The sequence below is a fragment of the Corvus kubaryi genome, unplaced genomic scaffold (assembly GCF_017639235.1).
Source record: "Corvus kubaryi isolate FWS band 111438036 unplaced genomic scaffold, C.kubaryi_AGA036_p1.0 37398, whole genome shotgun sequence".
NCBI lineage: Eukaryota > Metazoa > Chordata > Aves > Passeriformes > Corvidae > Corvus > Corvus kubaryi.
In genome coordinates, this window is record NW_024581137.1 from 41658880 (window position 1) to 41684369 (window position 25490).

Here is a 25490-nt window from a genome sequence, read left to right on the forward strand (position 1 = left end):
CAGGGCTCCAGCGCTGCCTCCCAGACAAGCCGGATGCCAGTCCCCATGGCTTCAAAAACTAGACAAGGAAGCATGGAGAAATCAGGCAAACAGCACAAGCTGCAGGATCCACGCCAATACAGACAGGTAGTTTTACCCTAAACCCGGTGTTTGGATGGACATTTCATGTTGTTTGTTTATTTAAAAACTCCAGTAACTGACTGAGATTATACCAAATATCGGATGCCTGAGGTCTAACTGGACGTCCTGGATCCTGGGGGCATGACAGTACTGATCTTTTCACCATGCTTGTGCATGCATGTCTGCAATAAAACACCTGCTGCTTTTTTTGTTTGGTTGGTTTTTGGGTTGGTTTTTTTTAATTTGTTTGTTTATTGGGTTTGGCCTTTTTTTTTTTTTTTTTTTTTTTTAACTGTGGTATTCAGCTGTAATTTTAAGATGTCAACTACCTGTTTACTTTCCATTTGGTAAATGTGGTGGTTCCTTAGGAGAACTGGGAATGCTCCAGTTCAGAGTCTTTACAGAAAGCCCTGGACACTAACCTGTTGGTGTAGGTGGCAGTGGGTGCACATTAACCTCGGCAGGACGTCTCTCACACGTTAATAACGCGCAGCATGGCCGACGTAGTGCCTGGTCTATAACTCGTAGGTCGCCTTCTCACAAAGCTCTCTTGGCTCTTTCTCTATGCACTCTCCGTTGGGCACTTTGGGTTTTCTACCAGGTCCAGTTCATGGCTGCAGGACTTAGCTCAGGCCTCGAACTGTTAGTTCTGATTCTCTGTAGGGCTGATTTCCCAGGTCCTGTTGGTTTATCATGTTACTGGCTTTCTGACAAACTGTCTCCTGACATCTTTATTTGCAGGCTAATGGAAGTGCTAAGAAAGCTGGTGGGGACTATAAGGCTACTTCTCCTACCCTACCTGCTTCTAAGATCCCAGCCTTTTCTCCCACTTCTGGGAAAAGCAGCTCAGCACCTGCTTCTAGCGGTGACAGCTCTAACCCTCTTAATCCACCTACTAAAACCTCCATTCCTTCCTCCTCCCTTCTCGGTCCTCAGACAGGTCGCATAACTTACTCTACCTCCCTCATCCCCTCTGTCTCTAACGGCTCCTCCAAGTTTCAGAGCCCCACTTACCCAGGGAAAGGTCACCACCTCTCGTTCTCGCTACAGACTCAGAACGGCCGACCACCCCCTCCTTCCTCCTCTACCTCTCCCCCCTCCTCTCTCTCCCCTCCTTCCCTGAACCAAGGTATGAAGAGCATCAGGACAATCCACACCCCTAGTTTCAACAGCTACAAGGCACAGAACGGGAATGCCGGCAAGTCCGCCCCATCCACGGTCAAGGAGCCATCCTAAAGGCTAAGCACAGCACATCTGCCAGGTCACCAAGGCTTTTTGTTCACTTTTCAAAGAATCCGCAGCCAATATTTTAACCAGGGAATGTAACCATTTTGCTGTATTGCTGGAGGCTTAATACTAATCACGTGCTGAATACTGAATTACTACACTAGATTAGAGTGAAGCTTTTTGGAAAACTGTTGCTGTTGCAATGATAAAAGAGCATTTTCTTTCTATAGGCAGCACCTCTTACAAAAAGTGTGAAGGTGTGTGAGTGAACTTGATTGTGTGTGCACAGTGGTGTACTGAGCATGGGGAATTGTATGGTTAAAAATTTACTAAGTTGTTTTGTATAAAGCTATTTTTCATTATGGGGTCTAGAAGTGAACAGAGATATACTAAAGTGTGATTATATTCAACTGTAAAACTGAAACTAAAATATTTTTCTTTTATTTTGGTGTTATTTAGCTTTGTTACAGATTTCTATTTTTGTCAACAAATGTCATGGTTCCTTTCGAGATCTTTTTGCCAAAACATTTTGATACTATTGTAATGTACATTTGAAAGTAGTATGCTGGACAGTAAACCTCTGCACAAGAAACAGAACAAGACTGGTCTTATGTGTGTATGAGGCAACTCAACTTATTGCACTGCCATTCAGATTATATTTAAGAATTTGCCAGCCAAGGAAAAAATAAATTGTTTTACACATATAGATAGTTGCTGATTACTTTTTTTCTTAGCTAAATCCACCCTTTTTCCTTCAGTTTTATTTTACTGAGACCTGGTAGCCCATTAATGTATTGCATTGTGGATTTTAAAATGTACACTTCAGTACTGTTCTGTATACTGGCAAACTTTTGTACATATCTATAAATATCTATAAATAAATAAATACTGTATGTGGCTGGGCACATAGAGTAGTTTTACCACACCAAAGTTAATTTTTATGCATGCTTAAAAATATATATGGGGAAGGGTTGAAAAAGATGGGTATCAGTTAAATAGGAGAAGAGCAAGAAACTTGCATAGCTAATGGTTTTGTAAATAAATCTATTTGTATAACACCATAATGTAATATACAGAACTATGATAAGCAAAGATCTTTACAAAAATAAAGGGCTGCATGCTTATATATTTGTATTTTGTCACTAGTAACTTTTCGGATGGTCTCAACTGGCTGTTCAGCTGGTTTGCCTGAAGGTGTTAAGCCATTAGGAGAAAACCTAACTTAATTTTCCCCAGGTTAAGGCTATACATAGTTATTAATTTCAAAATGGTGTCTTTCAAATTTATGTCGATAAAAACTTACTGCTGGAACTCCAAGTTAGAAAACCAGCAAGCCAAAAAAAAAACCACAACCTTTGAGTGATTGAATGAGGTATCATCCCTTCCATCTTGCAGTACTCCTTGTTTTATTTCCCCTTGTGAAAGGGGAAGTTTCCTGGAAGCATCATTCCAAGGCGCTGCCCTTGGATGGTGCATCACATGCAGCTGGAGAATGTAAACATTGAGCCATACCTCAGGAACACAACACACATTCTGCCTCCAGCGGGGTCAGGCCGAGTGCCATCCCCTCTGCTGGCACGGCAGCCAAGGCGCCTGCAGAGCACAGGAGCTTCAGTGCCAGGCTGAGCTGGGCCAGGACAGGCTGGGGTGCTCCAAGCCAAAGCAAAGGTGTGGCCAGAGCACCCACACAGACCCACTGGAGTGAAGGCAGTTCCTTTCTAGGCAGGGCAGAGCAGCAGGGACTGGTGGCTCCAGTGCCTGCTCTGTTCTCTGCTTTCTCATGCATGGAGTACACGACTGCCTGGCTCTAAAGGGAACCTGCCTGATCCAATGCTGTAGCTTGTTACCAACTCCAGACAGCACACACAGAGCACCAGCTGGCTGGGTACCTGCTCCTCCTTCACACAGCCAAAATGTAACCTCAAGCTAAATGATGGACAGAGCAGGATTTGTTCCAAACTGTTTGTCTGACATATCCCAAGGATCAGACACTTACTGAAGAACAGACTTACTAATAACTGATGCTCTGTAATGGCACGTGAGGTGTCCCCCATGAGCCATGGCACAGGCAGGCAGGGTCCCCAATGGCTCTGGCACTGCTCCCATGGCTCCTTCTCACAGCCTCTTCAGGTGCTAAAGCAGCACATTCTCTGTATCTGGCTGAATTTAGACATGGACAGCGCTTGTATAATTAACCAACGACCCTGCACAGTCACTGGTGTGCGTGGGCAGTGAGGCAGTGCTGCACTCACTGCTTGTGGTGGTGAGTGTGAAAATTGCCGTCAGGCAGTGAACACTACACCCACCTGAGGCCTTAGTGCATTGTGACCTGCACTTTTGGTGCACCTGCTCAGTGCTGGGGTGCAGCACCCGCCAGGAAACAGCATCAGGCTCAGCCAGCTCATAACGCACTGCACAGGCAGAACTGCCAGCAGGACTGTCTCAAGGCAGGCAATGTTTATTCCCTCTCCGTCCTGCTTGTTCAGCAATGACCAGGCTTTCACACACACGGGTAAGAGCTGTACACAGGTTGTAGCTCAGCACAAGGAAGCCATAAAGTCTGTAAACAAATTCCTTGCGCACAGAAGAAATCAGAATTGGACAGTAGTGAAAAAGACAGGTTTCCCACTGGAAAGCAGTTATAAAGAGCAGTTTTGGTGGAGCTGGCTGCTGAAGTTTGGTACAAGCCATGGGACAAGGTACCACTGCAATGGCAGCTCTGCACTGGCAGAGCAGCCCCAGCCTCACTGCTCTGAAAATCCAGCAGTGAAGCAGCTCACTAAAGGAGCTGGCAGGTGAGCAAGACCTTCCTGCTGCCTGCTGTAGTCACAGCCAGCCAAGGACTTCATAGCAGAGTAAGCACCATCCCTGTGTCCGCCAGTTCCTCCTACAGGGAGGGACTGCAGCAAAACCACTGCAGCAAAACCAAAGTGACACAGCACAGAGCCCCCACACTGGGCAGCACACAGAGGTGGGAAGGCAGAGCCAAAGAGGCTGCATATAGCAGGAAAAGGGAGGGATGTGCAGGACATCTGAAGTGCACAGGGCCAAAATCCATCTGATCCCCACTGAGACGCAGCCCTTCCTGCAGGCTTATAAGCTCATGGATTCTATAGCAGATGGTTAAGGCAGACTTTTACAGTCTCATGACCAGAAGCCACAGGTACATGCACCACTTCAAGGATTGCAGGCCTACTTTAAGCCATTCCCCCTCCAGGCCACACATCAGCCCACACCCTTTCCAAAGGCTGGCACAATTAATTGGTTGATTACTATCTAAATGTGAACGGTGTTACGGGAACAAAACCACAACTTTTTGTATTAAATGAGGCCACATTTCAAACTCTTTCGTCCTGTCTGAACGAAGTGGAGAGGTTCTCAGAGGCTACACAGGAACCTGAGGTCCTTAATGTGCAGCTCAGCAAACAATTTTCCTTCAGCTCTGCAGCAGCACTACAGAAGTTATGAAAATGTCTGGCCTGTGGCCATGTTTTAATTCCACATCAACAGTGCTGTGAGTGATACTAATGGGGACCACCATAACAAGCCCTTAAAGTCTTACAAAGGGGTCACACAGCACCTTCCAGCTACCACACTCCAGAAAAGGCAATTCAAACTAAAGCACTGATCACCACTGAAGCAGGAATTGCTGTTAGGAACCATTTAAAAAATCCAAACACTACCATTGCTACCAACACAGTTCATACTTCTATTATTTCTCCATCAGATCTCAGCTTACCCTGTCCCTAGCAGCTCTAAACAGTCCTCAGACCAGAACTACTTTCCAAGCCAGTCTGAATCCTAATGAAATATAGAAACAAAAAAGGGACACAAATAGCAAAGTTAAGAAATTCTGTTTAAACATAAAAAACCACCTCTTTTTATTCTATGACCAAAGACTGGCACAGGTTGCCCAAGGAGGTCGTGCAGCTTTCAGCTGTGGAAATCTTCAAAATCCAGCCATAGCTGCAGCCCAGAGCAACCTGCCCTGGCTGCATATGGCTCAGCTGGGGGTGAGCTCAGTGATCCCTGCCCACCTCACCTGCTCTGCAACCCTGTGGAGCTGCCCATCCCCCTGAACCCAGCTTCCAGAGGGAACACTGACAGTAAGAGTATCCACCTCAGGACAGTCTGCTGTATGCACGCACTTCCCTTCTTGAGTCAATCAATCAGACTGTCACCCTTCTCTTCCACAGGAGGGGGAAAACAGCAAGAAAAAAAAAAGAAAAAAATCCCCAACACAGTAAAAAAGCACTACAGATAAGGGTCTGAGATAGCTCCTGTTAAGATCAGGGCATAGTAATGACTCCTAAAAATGTCTATTTTCTCAGCTGCCACACTGGCTGCAATTTAAGGTGACCCAAAATCTTGGCAGTCTTCAAGAAGCAGAAAACAGCATCAGTGATTTTCCAGCCTCAGATATGCAGTCACTCACTACTTTTTTCAGGGGGAGCTCAGCAGCCTCCTCTCCCTGATGCCCCTGGCAGATGCTCCGTCAAGTGGAGCAGATCTCCCCCCTCAAATCATGGGTTTCCCTTGCATGTTCAACGCTACCAGTGCAGCAGCAGAGAATACCATGGAAGCTGATGAGGTTAAATAAATTTGTACCTGCAGCACTGTCAGCCAATACAAGTCATGTTTTGCATGTTTGTTTTCTAGATTCCTAATTTTTCAGATCTCACGTTCTTCTTCATTTAATACAATAAAAGTTCTATGTTCTCAAACACAAAAGTTGACAGCCATGTGTCTGGGTTCAGAAGTAAAATTATCAGTTATCTAGAACACAACGAAGTGGAAATTAACCCATTACAATGGCTGTCAAAGCAGAGTAACCTGCAGACCCCCAGCCCCCCCTGTGCACCTCCCTAAGTACACTGCTTCACTGAGGAGACCTCTGGGACTTCCTGTGGATGCTCAGCACACGCTGACGAGCTTCTGAGACTAATGATGGGACAAAATGCAGCTCCAGTAGAAGACAATGGGTACTCGCTGCTGAACAGCATTAGAGGCATCACAACACTGTATTCTGACAGCCCTTGCTGAGATACACTTTACTGTTACGACTGAAACAAAACCCATCCTCAGTTACTCGGCCCTTCACAAAACACACCCGTTCTTCCCGACACTGCACACAGGAACACTGCTAATGCACCCACCTCTGTCTGCTCCGGCAGGAAAAGACATTTTAGTTTGCACAGACACCACAAGAACATGGCTCATTTTTATGGGACCTGGTATTAGATGCACCCAATTACATGGTGAGAACTTTCAGAGGTCAGCTGTCGTATCTGGGACTTTTCTTCACAGCCGATTTTTATAATGATTTCTCCCAAGGATCAAAACCACAGAAGATCAAAGCACAGGACTGTTACAGTCACTCTGGAAAGAAATGAGGTCTGCCTTTAAAAGCACGTCAGCCAACACATCCTAGTACCACAATTCCTTCTCCTCGCAGTAACTGGACACACTGAGAGAGTTTTAATCCTCTGCCAAGCAGGAAACAGTGTAAGACACAGGGATACCCAAAGTGATGAACAGCTGCTTTGTTTTCAAGTAGGTATGCAAGAACATAGAATAAAAAAATATAGCTGATATAGTTCGCACACAGATGACTTTTTAGGGTAGAAACACTTTTTTTAGTTAAAATTATAAAAAGTCCAAGACCCAAACTACAGTATTGTTCTGACTGGCAGATACTGATGTTCATTCTGACGTCACAAAACCTGCGCATTAAACCCACAAACCCACTTCCTGCATATCTTAGAATCAAATTATGTATCAAGATGAAAATATTTAACCAACTGAATCCCTCTCACCTGCTGACCTGCACAGTGTGGCCCCACAAACAAAAGATTTATGAGAAGTTTCCTTCATCCAGGAGGAACTGCAGGCTTGGTGATCCCGAGAGCAGTTGCTGACTGCAACTTATAAACGTGACATTTCAGAACAGTTCATCAGAAAGAATTTGAATCACAAAAAGAGTCACCAAAACAATTTTATTTCCAGTGTTTAAGTGGGTATGCACACAGGCATGATACAGGTTTGGATTCATTAGGTCTTCATGCAGAATTATATTCTCGATAAAAGAAACCAGTTCCATCCAGTATCCACTATCTACACGCCTATGTTACAACATTTATATCAAATCTGGTATCTGAAGAAAAGATACACATGTAATATGTACAGTTAAGTTACTTATTTTACAGAAAGATTAGAAATTCAAGTCACATAAAACTCAAAATCTGTATTAAAATTGGAAATATAAAACTCCAATATTTACTGGAATGCCTAAGGAATGGAAGCTCTGTAGCCACCTGTGTTAACATTTGTAAAATGTAATGAAACTTGTTAACAGTAAAATTCATTCATTTGTTTGTAATAAGTTTCTCTAATTTAGCAATATGGCACCCTAACAAACCAAATGAATTTATAATGAGGCACTTGTTAGTGACTAAACCAAAAGAACAATTTTCCTGCATACTAATGCCAGGCCAACTCTCAGTCAGAAAACCATGTATACACTACACAGCATGTTGCATCAGATGCTTTGTTCAACATTTGTATGCAGCCATCAAATATACTTTTTCTTAAAATATATATATATATGTATACTTTAGTGTTCTTCTGGCTGTGGTAATGCACTGTGAAGACGTTCCACAGAGCACATTGATGAAACCAGCCCAAATGAAGGCTGCATAACAACAACAGTACAGGAAAAAAATATTTATATATGTACACACACACACGCACACACACACACACACACACACACAGAGTTACTGGGAAGTGTAACAGTAAGTTAATGAATTGCTGCAGTGGACGTATCTCCCCATTTCAAAGATACTGGTAAAATCGAGATCTAACCACTTGGGTCCCAGACAGTTTATGAGGATGGGCATCAACTGCTGGGCTGAAGTTGTTTTTGTTGATGTTCTGATAATTTTCACCATTTACCTGGTCTGGTGGCTGAAATGGTCCCGAAGGTGGTGTTCTATTAATTAAGGTCAAGCTGCTGGAAGAGCTGCCTTCATCTTCCTGCATCTCTGCAGATGAGGGCAGTTCTGCCTTTGATACCTCTGCTAAGTTAGTGTTCTCAAGTCTGGGCTTTCCAGTTTCACCCATACTAAGGTCAGTTGTGCTAGTGCGTAAACGTTCCCGTGCAAGCCAGTCCGAGATCGAGAGGTCCTGGGCTGGACATTTTGGCTTCAACCGAGTCACAGCTGAAAGCTCAGATTCTCTCTCTCTACTTTGAGTTGGTTCTTGAGCTTTCCAAGCATTCAAGACACTTATTTCAGCAAAATCCCTCTGCCCTCCAAGTGTATGCCTTCGCCTGATATTCTTTCTCTTTGTAGTCTCTGCAGAATTAGCTTTTTGATTCCCAACTCCAAACATATCATCAGCAGATGATTTGAGTCGCAGCTTTAACCTGTCTGTAATCTTAAGTCTCCACGTAGGTTCTTGTTTGTCAGCCTCATTTTTGGCCGATGTAGCTAAACTGCTTGTAGATCTCCCTTTTTTCATGATGTCAAACATTTTGGTCACAGTAGGCAAGTCCTTCTCGCTCTTCGCATCCCCTGACCCCTCACTGTCTGTTTTGTGCCGTGCAGACTTTCTCCTGGAGAGCGTATCACATTCAATAAGTTTGTGCGAGCTGAAAAGTCTGCGACTCTCTAACTTCGGCGTGGAACTTCCCTCAGTACAACTTACTTCGCTTTCTTCAGAGTTCCTCCGACTGGTCTTTACTGCTTCTGACGCCTTCCCTTTGGACAGCCTTTCGGCAGCAGCGCTGGTAGCAAAGACAGGGAAGTCACTTTCACTGTCCGTCTCCATAGGACGCCCTTCACTGATCAATTCACTTCTTTCATCATCAGCATCTTCCCCCTTGCTTTCTGTCACTGACTGCACCTCAGGGCTCAGCATACTGGCATCTAAACCAGTCAGATACATAGTAGATGAAGTAGTTGAGTAATCTGAGGTGATGGAGCTGACATCAGCTGCTAAAAACTCACTGTGTTTAATTTCAGGGCTGGCTACTTTTTTGCATGAGTATCTGTGCTGGGAAGCCTGGGAAGAAGTGCTTAGCATAGTGCCAGAGTCAGACACTGTCTCCTCAACCTGGGAAGAAGATTGTGAAATAGGCATTTTTGGGTTATTCTTCTGCATGGTTTGCAGAGAGTTGGTATTTGATGATTTAGTACATTTTTCATGGTAAGGCAGTGAAGGTTCCTCTGTCAGGATATTTTCTTTCTTTAATGACTTCTTTTCATCCTTTACAACATTCACATCTTTTTTACTGCTGTTCTCTTTTTCCTTCAGGACAAACATCCTTTGTTTTCTCCCTATCTCTCTCTCTCTTTCATATTCCCCTTTAGCTGTGTCCTCTTTTGCTGTGTCACCACGAGATTGTTCTGCAAGCTCCTTCTTGAAAAACACATTATCCAACTCATCCTCTGAGCTACTTGGTTGTGGTTTCTCTTTAGTTTTTTTCCGCTTGCGACTAGCTGCTGCAAAAATGGAGGACACAAGCAGTTCCTTGCTATACTGATCCTTTCCAGAACCCCAAGAACCCTGTTAAGAAAAGGGAGAGGGCATAAGTAAAGTCAAAAATAAACATTCGTTAGCCTGAGACAGTTTAAAAACACATCCTGAGCTTCACAGTAAAAAGTGTGTCTTCATTCAGGAAACATTTACATGCTCTTTCTGTAGTTTAAATGACATTGCCCCAGAAGCCAATTTTCATCCTGAGCCTTCCACTTTTTATCTGAGTCCCTTCAACTTAAGAAAGACTGGTTTGTGTATACTATTATTTAGTTTTTGATTGACTAATAAAGCAGGCCCCATTACAGTAAGAAAACCTTTTCAAGACTGGTTTGCAACTGCTTCACAGATGCTTCACAATCCCTCCTTTCAAGGTCTCACCTATTCAAAAAGGCTAATTACTCCATTTTTCAGTTCATCTTTCACCTTTCAGACTGAGTTTATAAATGGTATCAATTAATTACTGCCAATAAAATGAATGTTACTCATAACTAGTTTAAGTGTAGAAAATTAACAAATAAACTTCCTTATTTTAGAGGAATCTATCTTTAAAATGGCACAGAAACAATAAAAGTGCAAGCCAAATTATTCCATTTTATGAATTAAAAACTATTTTCACTACTCTGACAACATTACCACCTGGTCCCTTGGAAGCTTTGCTCCTTTCCTACTTACTGCCCCCCACCGCTACAGGCAGTATGATGTGGTGTCCTGGAAACTGGGCTATTTTGAGGAAACAGCCAAACCACCAAACATCCTCACAGAGCAGCTGTGTTGGCATCTCCACAGTGAACCAGAAGGATGCTCTGAGTCCTGTTCCCAGCTCCAGGGGGGGCATCAGTGCCACACCTGGAATGCAGGCCAGCATAAAGCTGTGCCATGAGCTCACTGAGGTCAGCTGTGTGCTGCCCTGTCACCGTGCGCTACCCCGTGTTAGAACTACTGAACAACAGCCCAGGAGACAAAAGATTTGTCCACATGTCAGATGAGAGCTTTGTCAATAAACTGAGGACTGAGCGAACGCCCATGCTCCAGTCTTGTTCCCCTGCTTCACAAGGCGTTCCTCCCAAGCACAGCAATACTTCCAAGGGAGATTCTGCAGAGCAACCTTCAACCACAGCCTTTGCCTTCCTCTAAGATGAGGAGCTATTACCTCCTGAAGAACAGGCTGAATTCTAAGTATATTTTTCTCAGTGAAATACAGAAATATAAATACTCTCTGTGAGTTAGTACTATGCCAACAACAGGGAACATATATATACATTTACCTCTACCAAATGAGATGCAAAAAGGAGCTAAGTGCTCACAATTGTGAGAGCTTGGAATGAAGCTGTTGCTGTGTGCAGCTGACTGCTTTGGTAGATGCAGCTAACCGCACACAAGTACTTCTCCAACACTTCAAAAATAGGTTATGAGAAAACAGTACTACCACTTACTCAAGAAATTCTACATAAGCTCTATAGTACATCTCCATATCAGTGATTTAATAAAGCAAGCACCGAACAGATTTCAGAAGCTTGTACTACACCACATCACAAAATTATTTACCTTAGATTTTGCTGAGTCACTAGTAGCTGAATCTGTGGAAAAATTAGAAAAAAATTTTGCTTAGTTCTCTGCAACTTTTTTCTTGTTGCTACAGACAATGCTGGACTTATGAAAAAGACAAGCACGGAACAAGATGTGAAGCAAATTAAAACCAGAACAGAGTGAATAGTCAGAGCTCACAAAGATGCAAGCTGCACCACAGAAAGCCACCGCCATGAAAGGATGCTGTGAATTGTAGGGCAGAACCAGCTCAATGACAGGAATGGCAAAGGAGCCCTGTTCTTCAAAATCAAAACCAGAAATACTGATGTTTATTTGATGCTTTAAAGTATACAGCCCCTGCAAAACCGCAGCTGAGAGACCTTTTCAGGATGGCACTGTGTACTCTCTTGAGATTCAGAATACACAAAGCATAATTGGGTGTCTTAGTACAGCTGGCTCCCTAGGTACAAATCATGGTTCTTGTAGTCATACTCTTTTTGTGAGTTTTTAAGGAATTAAGTCATATTTTGTGTGTAAAACCCCAATTATACATCTCTCTCCACCTCTTACTACATACAGGCAAAATTTTATTTTTAAATTGTCTAGATGTCAGCAGCTACTAGTTTTGTACTTTCCCACAACAAGCGCTTTTATGAAATGAAAAATGGACACCATAGTTTTACTGTCTCGCAAAACCCAAGATTATACAATTATAAAGGGGGTAGGAAGGGGCTAGCACAATGACTAAAAAACATGAACTTGGGACTTCCTCCCTGGGAAGAAAGAGCTGAGCCCCCTGCCACACCCCTTTTTGACACATGGCTAATGCTTTATGACTAGAAAGACTGGTAGACCATACCATGCTATTTCTCCTCAGGGTCTGCTTCAGAGATAACAAGAAACAGCAGAAAAACTTTTAAAAAGTAGCATTGATCTGTTTAAAATACTCTTAAAAGAAAATTTACAGCACAGATCAACTTGGGTTTTTTTCCATTTACAAGAAACGGGGGTTTCTGCAGACAAGGCAGCTACAGTGTGGGCAACAGTCCTCCTTCTTCCTACAGTTCCAGCTGTCCATCAGTGACATCACAGAATCCACTAATGACATCACCGTGTGATAGACTCCTCCCACTTCGCCTGTTACAACATCAGTACAAAGTGACTGTTTCAGTAAGTGCTGAACAACCCTTTGAAAACTGAAACAAAAGCTAGAAACAAAGGGATAACATTCGTGGGATACAACATGCTGGGTTAGTGCAATAGTAGAGTGAAGGGAGGAGGGGAAGAAGTCACCAAAAAAGAGCCTGTAATGCTTATCCTTAGCCACAAAAGAGGATGGCATTTATAAACAGAAGGAAACCAGCTTTAGTATAAACATACTGCAACATACTTAAAGTGTCCATCACTTGACAAGAAAACATAACTCAATTTGCATTCCTAACGTTGGAAGGAGCAATATTAGAACACCACTGAAGATCAGTCTTTCTGCCATCACAACAAACCACTTTATAGCAGCGTATCTGCTTGACCTCACAATGATGATTGCATGGGTTACTGTGAATAAATAAAATACTATGTGCAAGACTCATTTTTTAATGATTAAATTCCTGTTAGACAAAAAAGTCTTCCAAATTATATCATGCATGATTATCAACAATTCAAGTCTTTAAGAAGTGTTAAATGATCTTTTGGAAAAGAGGAAAACGTTTTATTAGTAAAAGAAAATAGGAAGAGAGAGTTACAGTGAGTTAACAGAGTAGGCTATTCTAGCCTATGGACTAACACTGTCCAGGCAAGAGTTACCTGATACGTCTCCAGGAGATACTCCCGTTCTTCCAATGTTGGTGAGTAAATGATCTATGTTTGGCACTGGCTGAGATTCTACAGTGTTTTCCTCCTGAACTGCTGTCTACAGTTAATAAACAAAGATCTCTTCATCATCGTTTCACAAATAGTTCATTATGATTCAACAGCATTTAGAAAACTGCATTATTCACCTGAAGAACACGAGGAAAGCGTGTCCTATTTTCCTTTATGCTTTTAAAACAAATGCATGGCTTGCTTTTTAAAAAAAAATAGAATTCATTACTACAAGGACTGGAAAGCTAAAAAGGTGCTTCTGAAGAGCAAACCATACAGTGACATAGTAAGAAATACACAGGCGGTCTAGAGGCAGCAGAAGCAGATTCTAAACTAAGGCAGTTAGAACACAAGTATTTATGCCATAATACTTACAAGAGGTTCTTCAGCATCATCTTCTGTGAAAAACCAGTCATGCTAAAAGTTAAAATAAAAAAGGTGAAAACCCCACAGGAAATACAAAACCCAAATGTGGCACAATCATACATGGATATTACTAAAAGTGACAGTTTGATGGATAAATACCAGACCCAAACTGGTCCAATGAGAAAAAAGCTGGTTGATCTCTGTACGATCTTATTTTTTAAATAATGAAATGCACCCACTTACTTTTTGGATGAGTGTTTCTACAATTTTATATTGGTCTGGCATGTGCGTAACCATGTGTGTCATGTTATCATCAGATGTCCTCACAAGTGTTGGACCAAATACTATTGCCAGGTTTCTTGGTTCCATCTAAGAAATGAAATATTTCCACATCATACATTTATAATGAGAAAATACAGTAATATGGGCTAAGTACATTAATATAACACTATTAATATATATGAGAACTATTTTAAATAAGGACATAAAAGTTTTTTAAAAATACATTAGGTACTCAGGTATCATGTTACACTACAACAAAAGTCTCCTAATATGCAGCTGCAATAAATACACCCAACATTTCTGCAATTCAGAATTCCAACCTTCCTTAACTTACTGCAAGCAAATGGCTCCACAAGCACAGAAAACTCACAGACTCAGACATATTCTTTACACTTTCAGGGGGATCTTTTCATCTTTCCTTAAAGAAACACTGATGCTTGGAAACATTGATGTTTTAAGAATTTCTTGTTTTCTAAAAAGGCATTTATAGCTCCCTGGTTTTTTTCCTGAAAATGTTTACATGACACACACACACAAAAAATTAAGCTGGTAATCAAATACTGTATTATATCTACTGATAAAGACCTCATTCAATTTTCACCAACTTCAGAGGAGGTGGCAGAACAAATATCACACATCTATTCTAAACACATCTATTTGTGAGACAGGCTCAGAGTTATGTGATCAGGTCACCACTTTAAAAGTGAATTAAGTGTATGACTAATGTTACATCTCTGACAAATAATTTCAAGAAGCAGCAGCAGAACTTACCTTCTATTTTTGCTTACTTCTTTAACTCTGAATTTACTATTCTAGTATAGAACAGGCCAGTAATATACAGGAGGCAAGGTCTTTGTGCTTACCAGAATTAAGTTGCAAACGTGACACAAGCCCCTAACACTCTCTTGGACTTGAATTGTGTCTTTTGACAAGTCACACAATTGTAACAACACCTCATTCATCTAGCCTTATATATTCAATAATATTAAAAGTATTTAACAACATTCATATAGCCCACCAAAACCATAAAATTATAAAAAAGCTTCCTTTAGGCACTGCACTTAAAAATGACATTTACTATAATTTCCTTATAATATCTGCTGTAATTTCACTGAAGTTTATAATCTGTTGAATTTTTTTTAATTAACACACAAATACTTCTCTTTCATATTTACCTGGAAGGTATTATTTTCAGAACCTACCATATTCACCTCAACTGATCTTTTAAGTGATTTAAGATGATTTAAATGATTTGGCCACAGGCTCTTCTATATACCACCAATTATATCAAGTTTTTTCCTTTATTCTGTTTGTAGGGTATGCCCAGCCACTGCCCTGGAGGGACGTCTGCTGAGATAAGGAGATTGCTCAATCTCCCAGCAGAACTCCCCTGGAAAGACAACCACTTTTTCAGTTATGGCGAGAAGAAGACAAACTCAGAATCCTCTGGGAGACCCTATGCAGATCCTTTGTAGCCCATTGGCCTTTACCCTCTGGCACCCACCCCCTGTATCCCTATAAAGCCAGCCCCCTGCCCCTGCGGGGGCAGAGAGAGTTGCTCGTCCCTGGCTCCCCTTCGCCGGAGTATGGACAATAAAGCTGCCTCGTGTGGAACAGCTACACGAGCCTCTCGTCTCTGGTGTGGCCTGGCCTGGAGGCTGCCCTGCAGAGCTGAGCTGAAATCACGAGCTGACAATCACTAAAGAGCTGACAGCTTCTGCAAGGGCCCTCCTAGGCAGCAGCTGAGGGAAGACACCGGGCCTCGGGAAGACGATTCCTTTTGGGACCATCTCTCCAGACCGGTCACAGCTTCCTTGGTCAGAGCTACTGACCCATCACCAACTGTCATAACTCTGCCCACTGGAAGCCAAGCCACCACATTTCCTGCCTTGAGGTAAACATCCATAAGCACACCCATATTATGGACAGCTTTGCACTCAGCTACCCCTCCCTGAGAGCTGAGAAAGGGGACACTATTATTTGTATTTACTGTAGGATTATAGCATGCACAGAAGCACTCAACACCTCTCTCCCACCCTACGGAAATGACAAAAAGTTACATTTAGAGGTGGAAAAAGACCCAGTAGTGATGGACTACCACCACTTACAGTACGAATTTTCTTTATTAAAACCAGCCAAACAGCATCTATAGGGTAATTAAACAGACAACTACAGCAAGTCCTAGTCTTAAAAATTTCTCAAGCATACAGAAGCCAGGCTTCAAAGAAAGCTAATGTGACAAACACTGTCAGCACTTTATTCACCTGTGCCCTGCCCAGGCAGTCTCACTGGTGTCTGAATTGGATTACAGGAAATTTACAGACTTGGGATAAATTTAGGTTGCAAGGAGTTATTCCCAAGAGACTGACTACCAGTTTGAATAATCTTAATTCACACTAAACAGGTGCATATTTTGCAGGAGTACTTGGCCTAATACAAAAATCTTCTCCACATAGCAAAACTCCCTAATTTCATCTACAACAATAAACTATCACCTTAATTAGAAATAACCCGGCACAAGAATAATACTTAATGAAACTAACCAAAACACATTATATGTTTCTTTCTAATACCTTGTTCTTTTCTGAGTTCTCTGCTACTGTCTTCAGGTGTGCAGAAAGAAACTTGAGAGTCTCATAATGGTGTTCAGGTAAATCATGAATCTGAAACAAACAATCACTGTTCAGAACTCTGAACACTTAATGCTACTTTTGTAATGCACCTGCAACACAACTGATTTTAGTTTACCAGTCTCTTCAGTGTTTTCAGACGCTCAACAGGATCTTCTTTCCTATTGGCATCTATAAAATCTGCATATTTATCTGTTAAAAAAGCAGAAATTATTCATATATATGAGTTTTTATATCTATGTACGTATATGTATACACCCCCATCTGCCAGCCCCACTTCCCCTTGAACACAAGTAACATATATACAACAATGACCTCTGGAATTAGCCCATTATATTGTACATATATGTATTGTATGACAGTGGGGAAAAAAACCCCCAGCTTTCATAGAATACTGCAACAGCAGAATTGAAAATTTTACTCTTTTAGTTGCATATTCATAATCCCTTCACATCAGAGAAATTCTATTGACACCTCTCATTCTTAAGATGATCACCATGACTCCCCACCCTTTAAGGAAGACAACATTTATTGCAGAGTGGGGATGATTTCACTGGATTTTCTCTCAAACCATCTGAACGTTGTAAGACAATTGTTCAACAGCAAGTCCTAAAGACAAAACTGTAATGAAAACAACCTACCGTTGGTAAAGAGGGGTTCTGGGAGCTTTCGGAAGAAGGATTTCAGCAAACTGCTTATCACGTTCAAGTCACGCCATTTCTATGTGTTTAAAATAAAAGGTCAGACATGCTTTATATTTCTATAATCACAACACAACCAGAAGTTTTGGGCATTTTAATATGAAAACAGTGTGCTCGAAGACTTACATCATCATGAACATCAATGTCAGTCATTCCTTTGTTGAGCTCTTCTTGCATACTTGAGATGGCAGCATTATTTCCAGGCACTCTGTAAATACCTGTGTATTCAAGACCTCTTTCTTCGACCAGTTTGCAGCATATATCAACAATCAGCGGAATATACTGAAGAAAGAGTTGTATAGATAAGTAATTGATTTTAAAAGTATTTTAAATTCACAATGAAAAAAAACCTCTACTTCCATACTTTGTTGGTATGAGCTGGGGGGCAGTCATCCAGTCTAACACCAAATGTTCCAACAGCAGAGGGCTTCTTTTCAAATGTCTTCCTCATAATGCTTGGAATGCCTTTTCTCCACGTCCCTTTGTCTTTTGGTGGGCTTGTCTCATCTTTTTGTTGTTAGGACCATGGAAAAAGAAGAAATAAAGACCAAAAATAAGAACATTTATGCCACAAAGCTGACTGTAAGTACAGGTAACAGATTTGCAAAAAGCAAGTGGCACCTGCTGCATTTTTAGCTTTTACCAGCCTGGCTTTAGGCAACAACTCACTAAATATTAGTCTGTCTTGAACATTACTTCTCTTACTCTTCTGTGGTTCAAAAGATAAATCTAAACATACTCACACCCCAGACTTAGAAAAGCAAGTAGCTGGATGGAACTGTGGCATTTCATCATTCTAAGACTAAAGGTATATAAACTACGCAATTTAAAATTTATATAAACTACTAAATTAGAAAAAAATAAAATCTACATTTAGTAGCACAACACTAAGTCTCTATGGAATCACACTGCTGCACGAAATACCCATCAAACTCTAGAGCCATGCTCACACATGGGCAGACTTACTCTTTCAGAAATTATCAGATTTTAGTCACTCCTAAATCAGTCCAAACATTACTCACTTAAAGTATTCTCTATTCAAAAATTAGATTGGAAGTTCAGTTGCTCTGCCTACCTCTCCTATAGAATTCTTGTAGCAAATTGCACTGCAAGTCACCTAACACAGTAAGTACTTCCTTCTTATGTCTGGAGATATTCTTTCAGTAGATTTGACATTTACCCAACACATGGAATTTAGTCACATGTGTAGCACTGCAGGAGCAAAGGGACATTTGTTGGCAACAAAAAACAGAATTCACTGATAGCTTAAATTCAAGACCGAATCATTACAAAGTGGCTGATCAAAAGGATCAAAAGTGATTGCTTATCCAATTGCCTGAATTTGTATACAACATTTTTTAACCAACAGTCTGAAGTACCATATGTTTACACACTACATGAAAAAAAAAAAAGAAAAAAAAAGAAAAAGAGAGTAAAAAAGAGCAGCTTGTGACATTATTTGATGGAGTTCAGATACTGATTCAAGTTTGCCAGCTCATCAGACTTTTTTAGAACTCAGGAGGCATTAATTTTATTTCAGAAAAAATAATACAGGTTCACTCCAGTGTTTTAAAAATTAAGACAAAAAAAGCTGTTCTTCTGTACTTTTGAAGTACTTTAATGGAAAAATTTACCTTATCACTTCCAAGTCAGCTGGAGACTGACTTGTATGTATTACACACAAAATTATTTCCAAAGCTTGGCAAAATTTTGCTCACAAGAAGCCTAAAACCTGTATTTTACTACTGTTAGCACTACATTGAGCTGTTGGGGAAAAAAAGCCACAAAACGCTCTTGAGAGGGATCTTAAATGAAACGCTTCAGGGATCTGAGATAAAGTAGTTCCTAGTGACTAGAGTGAGCAGAGCTTCAGCTTAAAAAGCCCTGCCTAATACTTGGTTTGCATCTATGTATTCATGAACTAAAAAATACCTGAGAAGGGCACCTCGACAGCCTTGCACTGGGGCAGAAGGGAACTAGAAATACACAAAACATACAGACCTTTAGTGAGAAGCTTCCTTTCAGTCTCATCCTTAGGAGAATGTGGACTCTGAGTCCTTTGTTCTGCTTTAGTTCCAAGCAGAGTCTGTCTGATACTTAGACTCTGGCGAGGTGTTTTGGGAGATGGCTCTGTTTTGCTGCTTGAAGAGCTGAACAAGAGAGATTATTTCAGTTAAAAGAAGCTAAATAAGAACTCTACAAAAACTACTGGCAACATACAATCCACCTACCTCATCATTGTACTGTACTCTTTAATCCTTCGACTAATCAGATCTCTACTAGTAACACCCGTATCCTATAAAACAAATTGAGAAACACTTTATATTTCGTTTCAGAATATGATCAACTCTTCTGGTCACCAAATAAATACTGAATTCAGCATTTCAGTCCACTTTAAAAAAACCCAAACCCTCAACCAAACCAAACATCCTAACAGACAGTTCTTGAGAACAGTAAAGACAAAACATTTAAAACCACAAGGAAAACAAAAGTGAGTAATTACAAATTACAAAAGTACTGCTATTTATACAGGTTTTTTTTCAAAGCAGTACAATCTGATTAAATCTTTTTAAACTGAAAGTAAGTTTAAACAGAAAAAACGCAAGTAAACACATTACTACTTTGAAAAATACAATCCTATGTGCACACAGTATTTAGAAAACTAATTGCTACTACAAATACAGCTGAAAAGACATGAATTCAAATCTGCTTTTTTACCTATCTTTGTAATACTTTGGATAATTATTTTGAATCTTAGCAGATGTGCATGACCACAGACATGAATATATTCCTCTGTTGCTCCTCAGTGCAATGAAAATGCACCATGGACAATATTGGGACAGATATTGATACCTTATGTACAACAAGAGATGTTTGCCTTTGGCAATGAGCATTAACTTAATTCATAGAAACATCAGCATTTAATCAGAGAAACAGGCATCCTCCAAAGTTTCACTTTTTAACTGCTGAGAAACTCTTCACACTGTAGTACTGCACACACCACTTTGCAATGCAAGCCTGAAGAGAGACCCCACTGGTCCTAAACATGCAATTATCTTTTAAAAAAGATTAGGTATTTTTGGCAGATCAGTTTACTATAAAGTGTATATTTAGTCAAATCAGCAACAGCATTAGCTAATTCCTTTCAAAATTCTATGTTCTAATTATGACTATGTTGACCTTTTTTTAAACTCTATTCATTTACTCAGTTACCTTCCCTTTCACCTCATTTTCTTGTATGTTCCTGTACACATTTTGGTCAACTGCTTAATGAAAAATTAATTCTTCTGTTCAAGTATTAATTACAAGAAAACACAATACATGTAGAATTAAAATGAAAGAACTATGACTTCTGTTTCATATATTATAGAATTACCTCATCATTTAAGTTGCTGTTGTCCTGTATTGCTTTAATCCATGCTAACATATTATCTCTGTCCTCAGCTTGAAACAGATACTCGCGGTCTGATGTGGTGAGTCTAAATACATTTTTCCTCTTGGTTTCACAGTATGAGATGTCTATTAAGCAAGCATTGATGCTTATAGGTTGTTCTTCCTCAGAGAGGGTCACTTGTTCCTTTTTATCCTTGTACAAGTAAAGTGAATGACCTCGAAGAACAACATACAATTGCTTCCACGGCCGAATGCTCCCACTAACTCGCTGAAAAACAGCAACCAAAGTGTCAGTTTGCTTACGTGTTACAGTGCACCATTCTGGATTACATAACTGCCTCCAGAAGTTTCACAAAGAAGGTCTACCCACCTGGCTGGCAGAAAGACTACACAAGGTGGGATTCACTAATTGCTCTCCATTAGAGGAGTGAATTGCTTGATAACCTGCTCTCCCAGACCACCCACTGAGTGTGAGTTCACATATGACAGTAGTAGGAAACAGAATGCAACAAATTCTGGTCTGGTATTTAGGGAACTCTTGCCCATGCCTTTTAAACTGCCTTCAAGTCAGAATGGCATTTTCACACCACTGCCAATTCCAGACTCCCAGTTTTCTTTAAGTGTTAGTCTGTATTTGTGCAGAAGGTTAATTTGAACTCAACTCCACAACACTCACAAAAATTACAACTTTTTTCATTATTAGGAAAGAGGAAAAAAATACAACTACACCCACCAAGGGACTGATTCTTATTATTTAATTAGTCATTAGAAATTAGTTTACTTCAACAGATCCTCTGAAATGTAAAATTAAAACCGTTTGGAAAGCAGTCTGTAGAAGAGGCTGAGGAATTGACTGAAGTCAATTTTTAACAGGTCTGAACTTTTGTCAGTCTTATTGATGATCTTATCCCATCCAAAAAAATAAAAAAACCCAACCAAGAAGGATTCAAGTTTCTTATCTTAGTTTGTCACCAGCTTAGTGTTTGTCCTAAGTTAAAAACCCAAACATGACAGGTACCTTTCCTTTGTCTGTAAAAAGCTGACGAAAATGGAGCCATCCTTCTTTGGAGGCATCAGCAAACACCTCTGAAGAAGAATCTTTTCGGGAGCCAGAGTCTTCTGAAGATTTCTGGCTGTCTGGGACCTAGAGAAGACATCACAGAAAGAACCCCACAGTGTAATTCTAGACACATTTGTCTACAGTTCCTCTGTTCAAGATGTTTCTCCCTCTAAAAATGTCCCCAAGAATATGCCCCTGGGAAAATATAATTTCTAAAGTTTACACACAACAATAATGACCTTCCACATGTCAAGAATACTTGGAGAAACTTCAGGAGCTTTAGACTTTCATTAATGAGTTTTCACAAAAGGCCACCACATTTAATATGCTTTGTTTACAGAGACTAAGGAAAATTAAAATCAAGGACCATGTGATGAGTCCAGGAAAAAAGAGACCATGTTTACCTATATGATGTATACATCAGCAATCTGATCAGTAGCAATTCCAATGAACTTCCTGTCTGTTCAGCACATCACTTTGTATAACAGACTTGCATAATTCAAACAATTTGTCACAGCAGTATGGGTAATATTTAGGAGTTGCTATATATATATTTACCTACCTTAATCCCTTTTAAACTAGACACATGTTTGATGGATCTGTTGGAAGAAAAACAAATGTTAAAATGAGATTTTAGACACTTTAAAAACAGATGTCCAAATTCATTGATTTTTTCATGAACTCACGATTTTCCCTCTTCTCTGTAGTCGTCCAGTCCTTCATCATACGACTTGGATCTCTCCGTTTTTGCAGCAGGCTGGCTATCCAGGACACTAGGCCGGATGGATTCTACAAACAAATAGAAATTTTTGAGTATGCAGGAACCTGAATCACATTTTTGCAATTTATTTCAAGCAATAAAGAGTTTACAAATTTCACTTCTGATCTCCAGAGTGTGAAAGGAAAAAGGTTGCAAGAGAAGAAAATGAAATCAACGCTCACCATGATCATGTGAAAGTTGTCGCCGAATTAAAGGGATTGGAGATGTAGGACTGGGAGGAACAGTTGTTATAGCTGGTGCTTGAGAAGCAGATGCAGAAATAACAGCAGAAGCAGGAATGTGTGCAATATCATGGTCAATACTAGGACTAGTCGGTTCATCTACAAAGGTAATATGTTATATATTAACATATTAAATGCATTAATCAAATGCTCAAACCAAATAGCTGTCTGAACATTCTCGCTACTGGGATATCAGATATCTTAAACATGAAGTCATTCTAACAAACAGAAGTGTCCAATTAATTCACACTGTCACATGTACTTTTTTTCATGAAGAGAAACCTCTGTTTCATTTCTTAGGGATGTTAATTGTACATTAGGGATAAAGGCAAAGAACATCATCGATTTTGCTGTGTTTGAAAAACTGGAATTATTTGGTAATCTCTCAATATTATTTGCAAGTAGAGTCTTTTTGTTTATATGCATAAGTAAAACACACACTTATAAATTATATCAGTAAGCCTGAACTCAAGAGACAGATAACTACAATAAAATACAGGCAGACTATCAAAAGCCATTTGGTTTAAAGGAGTGTTCAAGTAAAAGAGGCAAGTTACAAGCAAATAAAAAAAAGCATTTTAAACAGCTATCTAGCATTCGAAGAACCAATCCCCCCATCCTCCATACATTCAAATAAAGCAGCAAGTACCCAGACTTTTAAAAGATGGGACTACTACATACCAATCAGTTCTTCCACTAATTGTTCATAGAAACGATTGCATGCCATACATGCCCAGCACCTCTCAGTCTCAATAGCCACAAGAGTCATCATGAAAGATTCCAAAAAGCTTTAAACATTCTAGTATTTAACATGTTTCTTACAAGATGGAAGAAGCCAAAAGATGCATTTTCCATCATTTTGAGAAAAAAGCCATAACATCTTCTAGAGCACATTACTAGTAGAAAAATCATTCTACTTCATGCTCTGGTAGAGGAGGGGATGGAAAAGAAAAAAAATCAAGTCACGAGCAGGGGCTGAACTGTACTGCCGTAATGAATATGAATGTACTCTAGGTGCTAAGAATTGTAATATGCAGAGCTACTGAAAAGCCTATTGAAATCAATGAACACTCACAGACAGAGGTTTATTCTTTGCTTTGTGCGAACACAACTGCGTGTGCTGCATTGTGCTGCTCCAACAGTCACTAACAGTTCTGTTAAGGCAGCACTTGTACCATCAAAATTTGGCAATGTACATTTAGAACAAGGCAATAAACAAAGTACAGGACGGTTTAGAAATAACATGCCTCTAAATTGTCTGGAGTGAAAAATATGGTAACTTTTGAAGTTAAAAAAGCATATCCCAAAAAACCCAGCTGCAAACTAGAAACATTAATAAAAAGGAAATGCAAAAGAATTTACACCAAACCATGACATTACAATTAAAAAATTTCCATGTTTTACTTGCATCCAAAGTGATAAATTAACATCATTTACAGATGACTTCACTACAGCAACTAGCACACAGGAAGAACCTCAGCTACACTTCCATTTCTAACCTACAACAGCACAATTTCCTATTGCCTTTTTTGTCTCCTGAGCTCCCTGAAGCTAATGTTGACTGAAGAATATAATCACTCACTGCACAATTGATTGACTTACAGCACACAGACTGAAAGTGCTCAGGTTTAAGTTATTTATGTTAACAGACATATCTCAAATGTCATAGTCTCTACTCCCAAAAGTTATAAAAACACTAGAATTTGAAATAAATCTCTGCAAGCTGTGAATACAAACGTGTTTGGCAACACTACATCATTTCCCACAACACTTAAATCCAAGAATTCAGATGAGGAAGAACAGTTTATAAGTCCCTGAAAGCAACAAAAATTATTCAAATAATTATTACTTCACAGTAGATCTGATTCCCAGTTGTATCAAAATTAAAGTTGTTTTAGAAATATGTAAACTTTAGAGGAACTGCAAATTACATTGGTACAGGAGGGGAATAACTATTCAATCCCTGAAGGGACTGAAGGTCAGCTCATAGCAAGCTTTTATGTAATATAAAGTGATTATAGAGCAAATCTTGACGTATACCATATGAGTTTCTGCCTATTAATTTAATGCATTAGCAAATACCACTGCTGCTGTCCAATAAGAAACAAAACCCAAACAACTACACATATTCCTTGTATTTTGATCTTTCTTTCAAGTGCTTGCAATATTTATCTACCTTTTCAGTTTCCTCAACTGACGTATTTGAACCCCAAAACTCCTCGCACAGCATATGAATGGATGTGTTCAGCTCACCAATCAATGAAAATGACTGTGTCCAAGAAGCAGTGAAGCGCACAGAACAAACAAGCCAGAAGAAAAACCACACAAAAGAACTCTCTCTCAGTTTCCTACCTCAGATTACTGATGTGTCTTTAAATATTTGCAACAAAAAGGTCAAAGGCTCCATGGAAAAGATTACTCTGGGTGGTACTGAAAAACACCTGGAGGACAATGCAGTCATTGGTCACAGCCAGCATGGCTTCAGGAGGGAAAGTCCTGCTTGTCAAACCCAATTTCCTTCTATGAGAGAGTAACCCACCGAGCTGATCTAGGAAAGCCTAGGATGTAACCTTTTTGGACTTCAGCAAAGTTTTTGATACCGTGTCTCACAGTGTCCTTCTGGACAAAGCATCCAGCTCACAGCTGGATAACCCTGTTACATGATGGGTGAGCAACTGATCAGGGGTCAGGCACTAAGAGTTACACTGAATGGGGTGACATCAGGCTGGTGACCTGTTACTACTGGGGTTCCACAGGGCTCCATCCTCAGCCCAGTTCTCA

The 25490-nt window shown here is 40.2% G+C and overlaps 2 protein-coding genes across 25 annotated transcripts in view; one reads left to right on the forward strand and one right to left on the reverse strand.

Annotated features, from left to right (window-relative positions):
- KIAA1217 (KIAA1217 ortholog) overlaps positions 1-2473 on the forward strand; it is a 364764-nt gene extending 362291 nt beyond the window's left edge. For 20 of the 21 annotated variants that reach the window (XM_042042936.1, XM_042042934.1, XM_042042929.1 and 17 more), the window contains 2 exons: positions 4-126; positions 862-2473. In XM_042042936.1, the coding sequence (XP_041898870.1) occupies positions 4-126; positions 862-1356 (618 nt within the window). In that variant the 3' untranslated portion in view covers positions 1357-2473. Of the gene's footprint in view, positions 1-3 lie in introns of all 21 variants that reach the window. The other variant, XM_042042952.1, reaches the window with a different exon arrangement.
- Positions 2474-7329: 4856 nt separating this feature from the next.
- ARHGAP21 (Rho GTPase activating protein 21) overlaps positions 7330-25490 on the reverse strand; it is a 119375-nt gene continuing 101214 nt past the window's right edge. For 3 of the 4 annotated variants that reach the window (XM_042042955.1, XM_042042954.1, XM_042042956.1), the window contains 17 exons: positions 22650-22808; positions 22394-22496; positions 22270-22306; positions 21666-21791; positions 20631-20915; positions 19486-19550; positions 19256-19404; positions 17619-17761; positions 17381-17536; positions 17195-17273; positions 16672-16745; positions 16497-16586; positions 13885-14010; positions 13651-13692; positions 13219-13324; positions 11434-11465; positions 7330-9915 (listed from right to left, as the gene is read on the reverse strand). In XM_042042955.1, coding sequence (XP_041898889.1) covers positions 8182-9915; positions 11434-11465; positions 13219-13324; positions 13651-13692; positions 13885-14010; positions 16497-16586; positions 16672-16745; positions 17195-17273; positions 17381-17536; positions 17619-17761; positions 19256-19404; positions 19486-19550; positions 20631-20915; positions 21666-21791; positions 22270-22306; positions 22394-22496; positions 22650-22808 — 3506 coding nt within the window. In that variant the 3' untranslated portion in view covers positions 7330-8181. The remainder of the gene's footprint in view (positions 9916-11433; positions 11466-13218; positions 13325-13650; positions 13693-13884; positions 14011-16496; positions 16587-16671; positions 16746-17194; positions 17274-17380; positions 17537-17618; positions 17762-19255; positions 19405-19485; positions 19551-20630; positions 20916-21665; positions 21792-22269; positions 22307-22393; positions 22497-22649; positions 22809-25490) is intronic. The other variant, XM_042042957.1, reaches the window with a different exon arrangement.